Source organism: Salvelinus fontinalis, chromosome 26 (genome assembly GCF_029448725.1).
Source record: "Salvelinus fontinalis isolate EN_2023a chromosome 26, ASM2944872v1, whole genome shotgun sequence".
In the NCBI taxonomy this organism is placed as follows: Eukaryota; Metazoa; Chordata; class Actinopteri; order Salmoniformes; family Salmonidae; genus Salvelinus; species Salvelinus fontinalis.
This window is the reverse complement of record NC_074690.1, coordinates 16,327,995-16,341,346: the sequence shown is the minus strand read 5'-3', so window position 1 is coordinate 16,341,346 and position 13,352 is coordinate 16,327,995. Positions and strand designations below refer to the sequence as shown.

Sequence of the window (13,352 nt, the reverse complement as noted above, 5' to 3'; positions counted from 1 at the left end):
TTACCCATTCTACTTGTATTGTATTTCTATGGTTTCCTAGAGTGGTAAGCTACCCATTGTATTTCTATGTTTTCGACAGTGGTAATCTACCCATTGTATTTCTATGTACTCACCACTGCCTGGGCAGGGTCCGGGGGAAGACACCATGGGCCTATAGGTGGGCGGGAGGAGGGGGGACGGCATTCCCCTGAAGCCCGGGGTCAGCACCAGGGGCCAGGACATAAAGTCAGGCTGCTCCTCCCTAAGGAACACCAGAGGGGAAGGGATGCCTGCCCGAAGGGAGCGCTCCGCAGGCAGGGGGGGAGGGATGGGACTGGTAGGTGCAGGGGAGTACTCTAGTGGGGCAGCAGGGGCAGAGGGAGCAAGGGAGTACTCCAGTATCTCATCATCATCCAAAAACAGACTAGGATTGATGGCGATGCATGGCGGGGAGTCTGGGGGCAAGAAGTCGGGAGGCAGTGGGGGAACGGGTTCATTTGGAGGGGGAATGGAGATGATGGAGATGGGCGAGTCGGGGGGAGAGGAAAAGGGCGGCGGGGAGGGGGGAGGCTCATCCGGAGGAGGGCCCGGGGAGAAGCAGGGGGAGTCTGGGGTGGAAGAGAAGGAGTTGGGCGAGTCAGGAGGAGGATAGGCAGGGGGCGGAGGCGGGGCCGGTTCTTCCGGTGGGGGTGGTCTCTCACTGTTGAAGCTGACCCATCGGGGCGAGGCCCTGCCCTCATTAATCCGGGAGGATTCCATGGGGCCGAACACATCTTCCAGGTCAGGCACGGGGGAACCTCTGTATGAGGCTGGGGATTGGACGTTCAGGTAAATGGGGGCGGGGCTTGAGACTATTCTCCCATTGTGTAAATCAACTGCGGGAAAATAAAAATTCAGAGATCTTCCTGAGTTCACTTCTATCAATGCTGTCCAAAGAACAATGGCAAGTGTGCACGAGGCATGGGAATATGGAAGCTGATTCATGCCAAAACAAATACAAATAAACCCATTGAAGTTTTGGCATGAATCTGCTTCCATATGGGAATTATGGTTACTAGCAAAATAATATTACCGGAAGAATCAGACGAAGAATAGCCTTGACTAGCTGCTTGGATGTTCTTGGGAGGAAGTGGAGGAGGAGCTATAAAGAGAGTGACACTGTTATATAATGTTGCCGGAGGGGATGGCTGCCGTTTTACGGGCTCCTAACCAACTGTGCTATTTTGTTGGTTTTTCGCATTGTTTGTAACTTATTTTGGACAAAATGTTGCTGCTACCGTCTCTTGTGACCGAAAAGAGCTTCAGGATATCAGAATAGCAATTACTCACTTCGAACTGGACAAATATTTTTTATTTAATGAGTCCGACGCGAAGGATATATTGCTTTGTCAAGACAAGGCCCAAATCCCCGTCATCAGCATGAAGATGGTGATGTTGTACCCACAGCGTCTATTAAAACATTCCCCAACCAGATACCATGGATTGATGGCAGCATTCGCGCAAAACTGAAAGCGCGAACCACTGCTTTTAATCAGGACAAGGTGACCGGAAACATGACCGAATACAAACAGTGTAGCTATTCCCTCCGCAAGGCAATCAAACAAGCTAAGCGTCAGTATAGAGACAAAGTAGAGTCCCAATTCAACGGCTCAGACACGAGAGGTATGTGGCAGGGTCTACAGTCAATCACGGACTACAAAAGAAAAACCAGCCCCATCGCGGACCACGATGTCTTGCTCCCAGACAGACTAAACAACTTCTTTGCTCGTTTTGAGGACAATACAGTGCCACTGACACAGCCTGCTACCAAAACCTGCAGGCTCTCCTTCATTGCAGCCAACGTGAGTAAAACATTTAAACGTTTTAACCTTCACAAGGCTGCAGGCCCAGGCGGCATCCCCAGCCGCGTCCACAAGAGCATGCGCAGACCAGCTGGCTGGTGTGTTTACAGACATATTCAATCAATCTTTATCCCAGTCTTCTGTTCCCAAATGCTTCAAGAGGACCACCATTGTTCATGTTCCCAAGAAAGCTAAGGTAACTGAGCTAAATGACTACCGCCCTGTAGCACTCACTTCCATCATCATGAAGTGCTTTGAGAGACTAGTCAAGGACCATATCACCTCCACCCTACCTGACACCCTAGACCCACTCCAATTTGCTTACCACCCGAATAGGTCCACAGACGACACAATCGCAATCACACTTCACACTGCTATAACCCATCTGGACAAGAGGAAAACCTATGTAAGAATGCTGTTAATTGATTACAGCTCAGCATTTAACACCATAGTACCCTCCAAACTCGTCATTAAGCTCAAGACCCTGGGTCTCGACCCCGCCCTGTGCAACTGGGTCCTGGACTTCCTGACGGGCTGCCCCCAGGTGGTGAGGGTAGGTAACAACATCTCCACCCCGCTGATCCTTCAACACTGGGGCCCCACAAGGGTACGTTCTCAGCCCCCTCCTGTACTCCCTGTTCACCCATGACTGCGTGGCCATGCACGCCTCCAACTCAATCATCAAGTTTGCAGACGACAATACAGTGCTAGGCTTGATTACCAACAACGACGAGACGGCCTACAGAAAGGAGGTGAGGGCCCTCGGAGTGTGGTGTCAGGAAAATAACCTCACACTCAATGTCAACAAAACAAAGGAGATGATCGTGGACTTCAGGAAACAGCAGAGGGAGCAGCCCCCTATCCACATTGATGGGACAGTAGTGGAGAGGGTGGAAAGTTAAGTTCCTCGGCGTACACATCACGGACAAACTGAAATGGTCCACCCACACAGACAGCGTGGTGAAGAAGGCGCAGCAGCACTTGTTCACCCACGACTCCAACACCATCATTAAGTTTGCTGACGACACAACAGTGCTAGGCCTGATCACTGACAACGATGAGACAGTCTATAGGGAGGTCAGAGACCTGGCAGTGTGGTGCCAGGACAACAACATTTCCCTCAATGTGAGTAAGACAAAGGTGCTAATCGTGGACTATAGGAAAAGGAGGGCCGAACAGGCCCCCATTAACATCGACGGGGCTTAAGTGGTGCGGGTCGAGCGTTTCAAGTTCCTTGGTGTCCACATTACCAACAAACTATCATGGTCCAAACACACCAAGACAGTTGTGAAAAGGGGGAGACAACACCTTTTCCCCCTCAGGAGACTGAAAAGATTTGGCATGGGTCCCCAGATTCTCAAAAAGTTCTACAGCTGCACCATTAAGAGCATCCTGACTGGTTGCATCACCACCTGGTATGGCAACTGCTCGGCATCTGACCGTAAGGCGCTACAGAGGGTAGTGCGTACGGCCCATAGTACATCACTGGGGCCAAGCTTCCTGACATCCAGGACCTATATACTAAGTAGTGTCAGAGGAAGGCCCAAAAAATTGTCAAAGACTCCAGTCACCCAAGTCATAGACTGTTCTCTCTGCTACTGCACGGCAAGCTATACAGGGGTACCAAGTCTAGGACCAAAAGGCTCCTTAACAGCTTCTACCCCCAAGCCATAAGAATGCTGAACAAATAATAAAATGGCCACCCAGACTATTTACATTGAACCCCCCCTTTGTTTTTACACTGCTGCTACTAACGGTTTATTACCTATGCATAGTCACTTTACAAATTAACCTCGACTAACCTGTAACCCCGCACATTACATTTACATTTACATTTAAGTCATTTAGCAGACGCTCTTATCCAGAGCGACTTACATTTAACCTTTTTTTTTTTTCTTTTTTTTTTAAACTAGGCAAGTCAGTTAAGAACAAACTCTTATTTTCAATGAAGGCCTAGGAACACATTGACTCGGTACCGGTACTCCCTGTATATAGACACTGTCAAGGAATTTTCTTGTGTTACTTTTCTTTTTTCTTTTTTTCTTTAGTAAATATTTTCTTAACTCTATATCTTGAACGGCATTGTTGGTTAAAGGCTTGTAAGTAAGCATTTCACGGTAAAGAAGTATACACCTGTTGTATTCGGCGCATGTAACAAATACAATTTTGATTTGGTCAAACGACACTAGGTCAGTCTATAGACTTACTTAAAGCAGCAGTCAGCAGTTGAAACTATAACGCCGCCTACGACCCACCCCTGTTTCAGTAGGAGGCTGGAGAAATGGAACCCCTCTCAAATTCAAAGACAGCTATGAATGTAACGACTGCCCATCCATGATAGCAGAAGTGCAGTTTTAAGCACGTGTTGAGTCTATACAGTGTTTGTTCACATTTACTTTGTTTACAAACATTGGAGTAAAACACGCTTATATTTTGGGTTCTGATGTGGTTAGACAGTTGAACTAAGCTCATGATGCATTTCTAAGTTGTGTTAGCAAATGTCATATAATAGCACAATCATGACTGATATAAATGATATAGTGGGGGCTTACCTCCTGTGGGAAAGTTTCTGGTCAAAGGGGAGTCAGAGTCTGGTCTGGAGTCACACCAAGCATCAGCCTCTATACAGACTACTATGATAGACAAAGGATATAAAAATGGGTATTCACACCTCAGTGGGATATGATGCACAAACGTAACAAACAATTGACAGACATTTAGATACCATTATGTAAAAACACAAAGACACACAAACACACATCCAGTCAGAAAGACTATTCTTGTGAGAGTTACCATCATTTCTGTTACTATCGTATCTGTGTGTCTCATAGGTCGTCTCATGAGGAGGCCCGAAGAAAGCTGGGGATGCTCTACGATTCTGGGATACTCTCTCACTGCAAGAGATGGTAAGTAAATGTGATTTTAAAACGCTGATATTCAAGATTTCAGCGATGTACTTGTATTTTGTTACTTAATTGAATTGAATAGCTTAATTGTTTTCCCAAATAAAACATTTATCAGACCCAACACAAATTCTATCAATACAGTACATAACAAATATGGTATCCTGTTTGCTGTGTCAGCGTTGGCACAGTTTTGAACTCTGACCTTTGTGTCTCGGGGGCGGGTCTTGGTGTAGGGGTGGAGCGTCTGGGTCTGGCGATCTCCTCACCTGGAAAGAACAACCAGTGATATTAGATTATATACAGTATATCATCATATTATACTGTATCATATATTAATATCTGTATACTGAGGTCTTCACTGCTTGAGTTCTTCATCTCTTATAGAATAGCTCAAAAGTATTGTGGAGTTTCTGCACCTAAGTACAATGCCTTCAGAAAGTAATCACACCCCTTGACGTTTTCCACATTCTGTTGTGTTACATCCTGAAATTATAATGGATTAAATTGAGGTTTATTTTTGTCACTGAACTACTACACACAATACCCCATAATGTCTGCTAGTGCAGCGCAACGATATTGTCACGGAGCCCTCCGGAACTTTCATTACGCACACCTGTCCCCTATTCCCACTGATTAGTACTTGTATAAGTGTGCCCTTTGGTTTCCATTGGGCTGTCGATTATTGTTACAATGTCCATTAGTGCGTGTGAGTACCTGTGCTGTGTGTTTTGGCTTTCGTGCCATTGTGGATTGCGCAGATGATTACGGGTCTCGCCACGTGTGTTAATCATTGTGTGCGTGTGTCATTTATTCGAGGTACTCCTCGCTCTTTAGTTTTGGGTTTCAACCCTGTGTGTTGTATACGTGTTTGTTTTGTCTTCGTCCCCGTGCCTTTGCGCGGCTCGCCATAATTTGAGTGCAATAAAAAAATTAACTGTTATGCAGTCCTGCACCTGTCTCCCAAATCTCTTCATACCAACGTGACAGAATCCCAGAAAAAAAATAGATTTTCAAGCTACGACTTTGTGTGTCTAGTAGCGACTCATTCATCACCCTGTTTTCCCTGAGTAGACAATCCATGTTGGAATTGTGGATTTTTACCTTGGCTGTGAGTGCCTTGTTCTCTACTTGGAGCGTGAGAATTTCACTCTGGCTAAACTCCAAACTCCCCCTCAGCCCTGCTACCTCCTCACACTACTTTTCCAGTGTTGCATGGATTCCAGACAGAGCACTAGCCTCTACTTCAACGGTAAGTAAATTGTCCGTGTCTGTAGATGAATCTGTTTTTCTTTTTTTTGTCGGGTTAAAGTTACTTTGTGAGGTAGTCGGATCTTTCCATGATGTAGTATGTTGTTCCTCTATAGCGTAAAGCTGCTGGTACTCGGCGATTTCCCTCAGGATCTTCTTAGTATCCTGGTTTACTCTTTACTGCAACCAGTTGTTTTACGAAAAGATAACAATGAGTCTCCCACGACGACGACAGGTGTCTGTAGTACACCTAGCTAGCATTCGCGGAATCCGTGCAAAAAATGGAACACAAACTTGCAGTCCCAGCTGTAAAGGCTAACCGCGTCGTGGAATCCTTAGCATCAAAACTTTAGTTCTGAATCGTTACCTATTGCTCCACAAAAGCCGTGACCTATTGGCTACTTAGCTTATTCAAGCCGGTCTGAAAAAATACAACACTGCCCGATAAGACAAAACAAAAGCTCTTTACTTTACTTGCGCTTCAACATTGTTTAGAAATGTACACGTTTTGTGCTCTTGTAGGAAGGAATCACTCCTCTATTGCTGACTACAAATGATTTATAACTGGGCTAATAACTCACTAACTAGCAAAGGATATGAACAAAATGTGCACACTTGGCTACATGCAGCTCTTACTTTGATCTCAAAACAAGCGCTTCAACTCACGAGTCACGACTGCTCATGCTGTAAACACAGTCCAGTTCAAGGTAAATGGCACAGGTCCATATATGGCAATGCTCTATTTGCATAGAGTCCTACTGCAGCTCTGAATGTTTATGCCGCACCAGTCTGTGTCGAGTACGGGCTGAGTCGTACATATCAATGCAATAGAATCATACTCCGATGTGTTCTGCCTACAACAACATCTCTTGCATAGTCTGTTTGTTTCGGTATGTTGCATTGAAAGTGACTAATATTGTGTTGATTCAATCACAATTGCCCAAGGTAAGGGAAACGTTGATAGCGTTAACTTCTTTGGGGTAGGGGGCAGTATTTTCACGTCCGGATGAAAAGCATGCCCAGAGTAAACGGCCTGCTACAAAGCCATAAAAGCTAGAATATGCATATTATTAGTAGATTTGGATAGAAAACACTCTGACGTTTCTAAAACTGTTCGAATGATGTCTGTGAGTATAACAGTACTCATATGGCAGGCAAAAACCTGAGAAAAAATCCAACCAGGAAGTGGGAAATATGAGGTTGGTAATTTTCAACTCCTATTGAAGATACAGTGGGATATTGGTAATGTTGCACTTCCTAAGGCTTCCACTAAATGTCAACAGTCTTTAGAACCTTGTCTGATGCCTCTACTGTGAAGTGGGGCCGAAGCAGAGAGGAATGAGTAAGAGGTCTGCCAGCAGCCACGAGCTGACCATGCTCTGACCATGCGCGTTCACATGAGAGTTTGCTCCCGTTCCATTTGCTTTTCTGAAGACAAAGGAATTCTCCGGTTGGAACATTATTGAAGAATTATGTTAAAAACATCCTAAAGATTGATTCAATACATCGTTTGACATGTTTCTACTGACTGTTACGGAACTTTTTGACATTTCGTCTGCTTTTAGTGAACGCGCTTCGTGACTTTGGATATGGTTACCAAACGCGCTAACAAAAGTAACTATTTGGACATAAATGATGGACATTACCGAACAAAACAGACATTTCTTGTGGAAGTGGGAGTCCTGGGAGTGCATTCCAACGAAGATCAGCAAAGGTAAATGAAGATTTATAATGTTTTTATGACTTTTGTTGACTGCATAATATGGCGGCTATATTTGTGTCTTTTTTTTTTTTTTTTTTTTTTTTTTTACCGTTATTTTACCAGGTAAGTTGACTGAGAACACGTTCTCATTTGCAGCAACGACCTGGGGAATAGTTACAGGGGAGAGGAGGGGGATGAATGAGCCAATTGTAAACTGGGGATTATTAGGTGACCATGATGGTTTGAGGGCCAGATTGGGAATTTCTTGATTGGGTTTGGGTTGGGTTAGGTTCTGGGATTGGGTTCTGAGCGCCGACCTCAGATTATTGCATCGTTTTTGCTTTTTCCGTAAAGCTTTTTTGAAATCTGACACAGCGGTTGCATTAAGGAGAAGTGGATCTAAAATTCCATGCATTAGAGTTGTATCTTTTAGCAATGTTTATTATGAGTATTCCTGTATATTGATGTGGCTCTCTGCAACATCAAAGGAGGTTTTGGAACTTCTGAACGTAAGGCGCCAATGTAAACTCAGAATTTTGGATATAAATATGAACTTTACCGAACAAAACATACATGTATTGTGTAACATGAAGTCCTATGAGTGTCATCTGATGAAGATCATCAAGGGTTAGTGATTCATTTTATCTATATTTCTGCTTTTTGTGAATCCTCTCTTTGGCTGGAAAAATGGCTGTGTTTTTCTGTGACTAGGTAATGACCTAACATAATTGTTTGGTGTGCTTTCGTCGTAAAAGCCTTTTTGAAATTGGGGACTGTGGCTGAATTTACAACAAGTTTATCTTTAAAATGGTGTATGTTTGAGGAATTTTAATTATGAGATTTCTGTTGTTTGAATTTGGCGCCCTGCACTTTCACTGGCTGTTGTCAAGTCGATCCTGTTAACGGGATCTCAGCCATAAGATGTTTTAAGTAGTCAATAGGCAGAGGGCAGCATAATTTGTCTGATTCTCTGTAATAATGGTATGAGAATAAGAAATCATTATATTTTGTAAAGTGGTTTCTTGCATCAAACACAACAACATGTTCAGTCACCTCCTTGTCTGAAGGACAAGTGGATAAACAGGTTAATGTCAAGCCCTGCATGTTTTTTCCCCCAAAAGCACACATTAGCTGCTACTGTAGGCTGAATGATAGAACAGCTATTTCCATGCTAAAATGTTATGGGATGCATTTTCTCCATTGTTTTTGATGGCAGGCCACTCTGGTAGGTCTACATTATGATCAAATACCTACAGTAGCCTACTTGACCACTGTTAAAACTAACTTGAAAATGGTTGTCTAGCAATGATCAACAATCAATTTAACAGAGCTGGAAGAATTTAGAAAATAATAAATGTGCAAATATTGTACAATCCAGGTGTGGAAAGCTCTTAGAGACTTAACCAGAAAGCTGTAATCGCTGCCAAAGATGATTCTAACATGTATTGACTCAGGTGTGTGAATACTTATGTAAATTATATATTTCTGTATTTCATTTTCAATAAATTTAAAAACGTGTTTTCACTTTGTCATTATGGGGTATTTAAACACCTATTTCAGTCCAAGTCAAGAACGGATGATAATACAGCTACAGATAGTATTACTGTGATTAGGACCAACCAACCAACACTGACTGTACTAACCACATAGCTAAGACCCATGCAACACACACATGCTGTCAGAAAGACTATTCTTGTGAGAGTTACCATCATTTCTGTTACTATCGTATCTGTGTGTCTCATAGGTCGTCTCAGGAGGATGCCCGAAGAAAGCTGGGGATCCTCTACGATTCTGGGATACTCTCTCACTGCAAGAGATGGTAAAGTCAAGATATGTACTTATACTTTGTAATTGAATTGAATATAAAAGCTGAATTTTCCCCCCCAAACAGAACATTTAGCAGACCGAACACATTATATCAATACAGTACATAGAAAATATGCTAGCCTGTTAGCATTAGCAGAGTTTTGACCTTTGTGTCTCAGGTGCGGGGCTTGGTGTAGGGGTGGAGCGTCTGGGTCTGGCGATCTCCTCACCTGGAAAGAACAACCAGTGATATTAGATTATATTTCATAATATAATATATTATATTATATATACTGACAGCCACTGAATGTGCATCTTAACTCAAACTATTGAAACTACAGTCTGGATCACAACCTCAAACAACTAACTTAACTGATGGTGTAGAACTATGACAAGATACTGTACATGTACGCAGTTTACACTGACAGACTGTAAAACAAATTACAAATAGCATTACACTACATCCACAAACAATGTACTTACAAGACAGGTGTCTCTTTATCGAGCCCTGCAACGAAAACAAAGTACTTTTCAGTATACCAGTAAAAAGGAATCGTAACCAATACATACAAAACATGAATGTAAACAGTTCAACCAATAATTACAGTATAGGTCCTGGATTAGTCTCCCTGTACAATTGCTAATGTGAAAGAATAGAGTGAAACTGTAAGTATATATAGAAACTAGAAAAATACAATATTTTGTGAGGCAATCAGTAAATGTCATAGGCACTGAAATTAAATAGAGTGTTTGGGTGTATAAAGAACTAAATGAACAACCCTCCAAACAATAATATTAATAATTTATTTATTTCCTTGCAAGTGCCTAGAGTGCAGACACTTTTAAAATGAGCCACCAGGTGGCGACTTACCGGGCTGCGTCTCTGAGACCAGCAAAAAGGAAGAGAGAACAGACCTGGTCAGAGAGTGAGTGACAAATCAGGCAAATAGAACCGAAAAGAATGTAACACCCCTCTACTTCAACACTGTGCAATAAATCCTACGTATAGTAATGCAGCAATACAACATAGCACCTGGTAGGTTACATTACCTCAGCTTATCAATACAACATAGCACCTGGTAGGTTACATTACCTCAGCTTATCAATACAACATAGCACCTGGTAGGTTACATTACCTCAGTTTGTCAATACAACACAGCACCTGGTAGGTTACATTACCTCAGCTTGTCAATACAACATAGCACCTGGTAGGTAACATTTCCTCAGCTTGTCAATACAACATAGCACCTGGTAGGTTACATTACCTCAGCTTGTCAATACAACATAGCACCTGGTAGGTAACATTTCCTCAGCTTGTCAATACAACATAGCACCTGGTAGGTTACATTACCTCAGCTTGTCAATACAACATAGCACCTGGTAGGTAACATTTCCTCAGCTTGTCAATACAACATAGCACCTGGTAGGTTACATTACCTCAGCTTGTCAATACAACATAGCACCTGGTAGGTTACATTACCTCAGTTTGTCAATACAACACAGCACCTGGTAGGTAACATTTCCTCAGCTTGTCAATACAACATAGCACCTGGTAGGTTACATTACCTCAGCTTGTCAATACAACACAGCACCTGGTAGGTTACATTACCTCAGCTTGTCAATACAACATAGCACCTGGTAGGTTACATTACCTCAGCTTGTCAAGACAGCTATGGGAGCCCAAGCACCTTTTAAATCAGCCTTTTTTATTTATTTTTTACATTTAATTAAGCATTTTGACAGTAAATCTCCAAAAAGTAATTCATAAACCTTTTTAATTTCCATATGTACTAGGAAGCTAAGTATTTGTTTCTTGGGCTTCAAGAACGTGACTGATCAAAGTGCCTCAGGCCTTAAAAAATAAAGAATTGAGCTGATTGTAAAGTAAAGAGATATCGGTGAACAAATGCAGTGGTCAAGGCTATGATGGTGCCAGTACAATGAGGGGAGCTTACTCAGGTGTTTTAAAGCTCAAATCAGACCGAGAGCCTAATGCTTCTTAGGTAGTTCTTTATGAGTTTTAGTTTAGAAAACAAACTATCTGCAGAAGCGACAGTTACAGGGATGGTTAAAAACAGCTTGATTGCCGTAGTAACATCAGGGAAACTGGGCAGAAGGGAGTTGGGGCTTCAAATACCGCAGTTCTGTAACATCGTTAAATTGAGCCTCTCATTCTCCTTCATATCCGGCCTCAACACGTTCCGGAAAGAGATTAACTGTATAGGAAGCTCTGGAGACAGGTCGTCTGCATACCGGACAGCCAATACATTGGCAGATGCAAACAGATTATACTTAAGATTCGGAGCTGTTGTCATTGACGCTTCCAGGCAGCCTCTCGAGAGGAACATGTGTTACAATGTTTGAAATGTTGGTTGTTGTTATTGTGTCACACTGCATACTTTTCCCTGCTCTATTAATGGATCAAGCACGGCTTTGACAACGATGGACTGTACAAACGTTGTGGAATACTCATCACATCTTCTAACGGATTTACAAAAAAACTCCACTGGCACCGCATATCCAGACAAACTTCCGGGCTTGGGGATAATGCGGAAAGAAGCCGGGTGACAGGGACTACAGCTGGTAAGGGCAGACGGAGGAAAATACTGGCAATAGAAGGTCACCTAAAATACATCAAAAACACAATTGCTCACGTGAATGCAGAGTTTTAACTGAATTTTGTGATGTCACAAATACATCCAGAAATGCCCCAGAGACTCTGAATGTGCTTGTTTGTAATTCAAGATCATTGATAAACAAAGTGGATGAATTTGAACTGCTTCTTCAATTAGTAAATGCAGACATTGGATGTGTCACTGAAACTTTGGACAAAATGAAAATATCCCAGATGAATCTCTTTTCATATATAACTATCAGCTGTTCAGAAAGACAGGTCCAGAGAGGGGATGAGAGAAGGGCGTGACTACGCATGTGAACCACAGTATGCAGGCAAAGAGAAGAACTGACCTAGACAAAGAAGAGTTTGAGTGTATGTGGCTTCAGCTCCGCCCTAAACGACTCCCCAGCTCAGTCTCAGCTCTGTTCGTGGGAGTACTCTACCATCCACTATGGGCAAATGAGAAAACACTTCAGCAGAATACTGTGGATTATCTCATCAACACTGTCAATGTGATCAGGATTTCCTATCCCCAAATGGGGCTCATCCTGTGTGGAGACTTTAATCACCTGCCCATCAAGATGCTGACAAACTCCCATCCAGACATGGAACAATTGGTCAAAGACAAGACCAGAGGGGACTCCATCTTAGATCTGATCATTACAAATATGAAGAATCACTACAACACCCCCACTGTACTTTCTCCTCTCGGATCCAGTGATCACAAATGTCTGCTGTTCTCCCCAAACACAACATCAGGAGGGAGAAGCAAGGTGCAGCGGAAAAAAAGGACGTCTGGTAACCCAGAACAGAAAGGAGACCTTGGCACGATGTATGGCCAGTACTGACTGGTCTGCCGTATATGAGGCTGAGAGCATTGATGCAAAGGTGGAGAGGTTCAACTCCTGCATTCAAACTGCACTTGATGTATGCACGCCAATAAGAAAACAACAACACTGGACAAGCCCTGGATGACTGAGAAAATAAAGACCGCCATCAGGAAAAGACAGATGATTTTCAACAGATGGGGTAAAACATTGAAATGGAGAAAATACAGAAACACAAGTGCAAACGTTTATCAAAGAAGCAAAGACAAACTACTACAAAACTGAAATCCAGAACCTAAAGAAGAAAAGCCCTAAGGAATGATGGGACTTCATTAACAAAGGACTGGAGACGAAAGAAAACATCAGGAGGGAGAATACAGGTGGAGGGAACTGAAGACAACAACGTGGCTGATGTTTTTCATGTCT

The 13,352-nt window shown here is 42.9% G+C and overlaps 1 protein-coding gene across 1 annotated transcript in view; it reads right to left on the bottom strand.

The window, feature by feature from the left end:
- LOC129823740 (SH3-containing GRB2-like protein 3-interacting protein 1) overlaps positions 1-13,352 on the bottom strand; it is a 90,597-nt gene that overhangs the window by 55,101 nt on the left and 22,144 nt on the right. The window contains exons 8-16 of the mRNA XM_055882698.1: positions 10,354-10,365; positions 9,966-9,990; positions 9,649-9,712; positions 9,383-9,483; positions 4,929-4,992; positions 4,614-4,714; positions 4,373-4,453; positions 1,052-1,120; positions 114-854 (exon numbers count right to left, since the gene is read on the bottom strand). Coding sequence (XP_055738673.1) covers positions 114-854; positions 1,052-1,120; positions 4,373-4,453; positions 4,614-4,714; positions 4,929-4,992; positions 9,383-9,483; positions 9,649-9,712; positions 9,966-9,990; positions 10,354-10,365 — 1,258 coding nt within the window. The remainder of the gene's footprint in view (positions 1-113; positions 855-1,051; positions 1,121-4,372; positions 4,454-4,613; positions 4,715-4,928; positions 4,993-9,382; positions 9,484-9,648; positions 9,713-9,965; positions 9,991-10,353; positions 10,366-13,352) is intronic.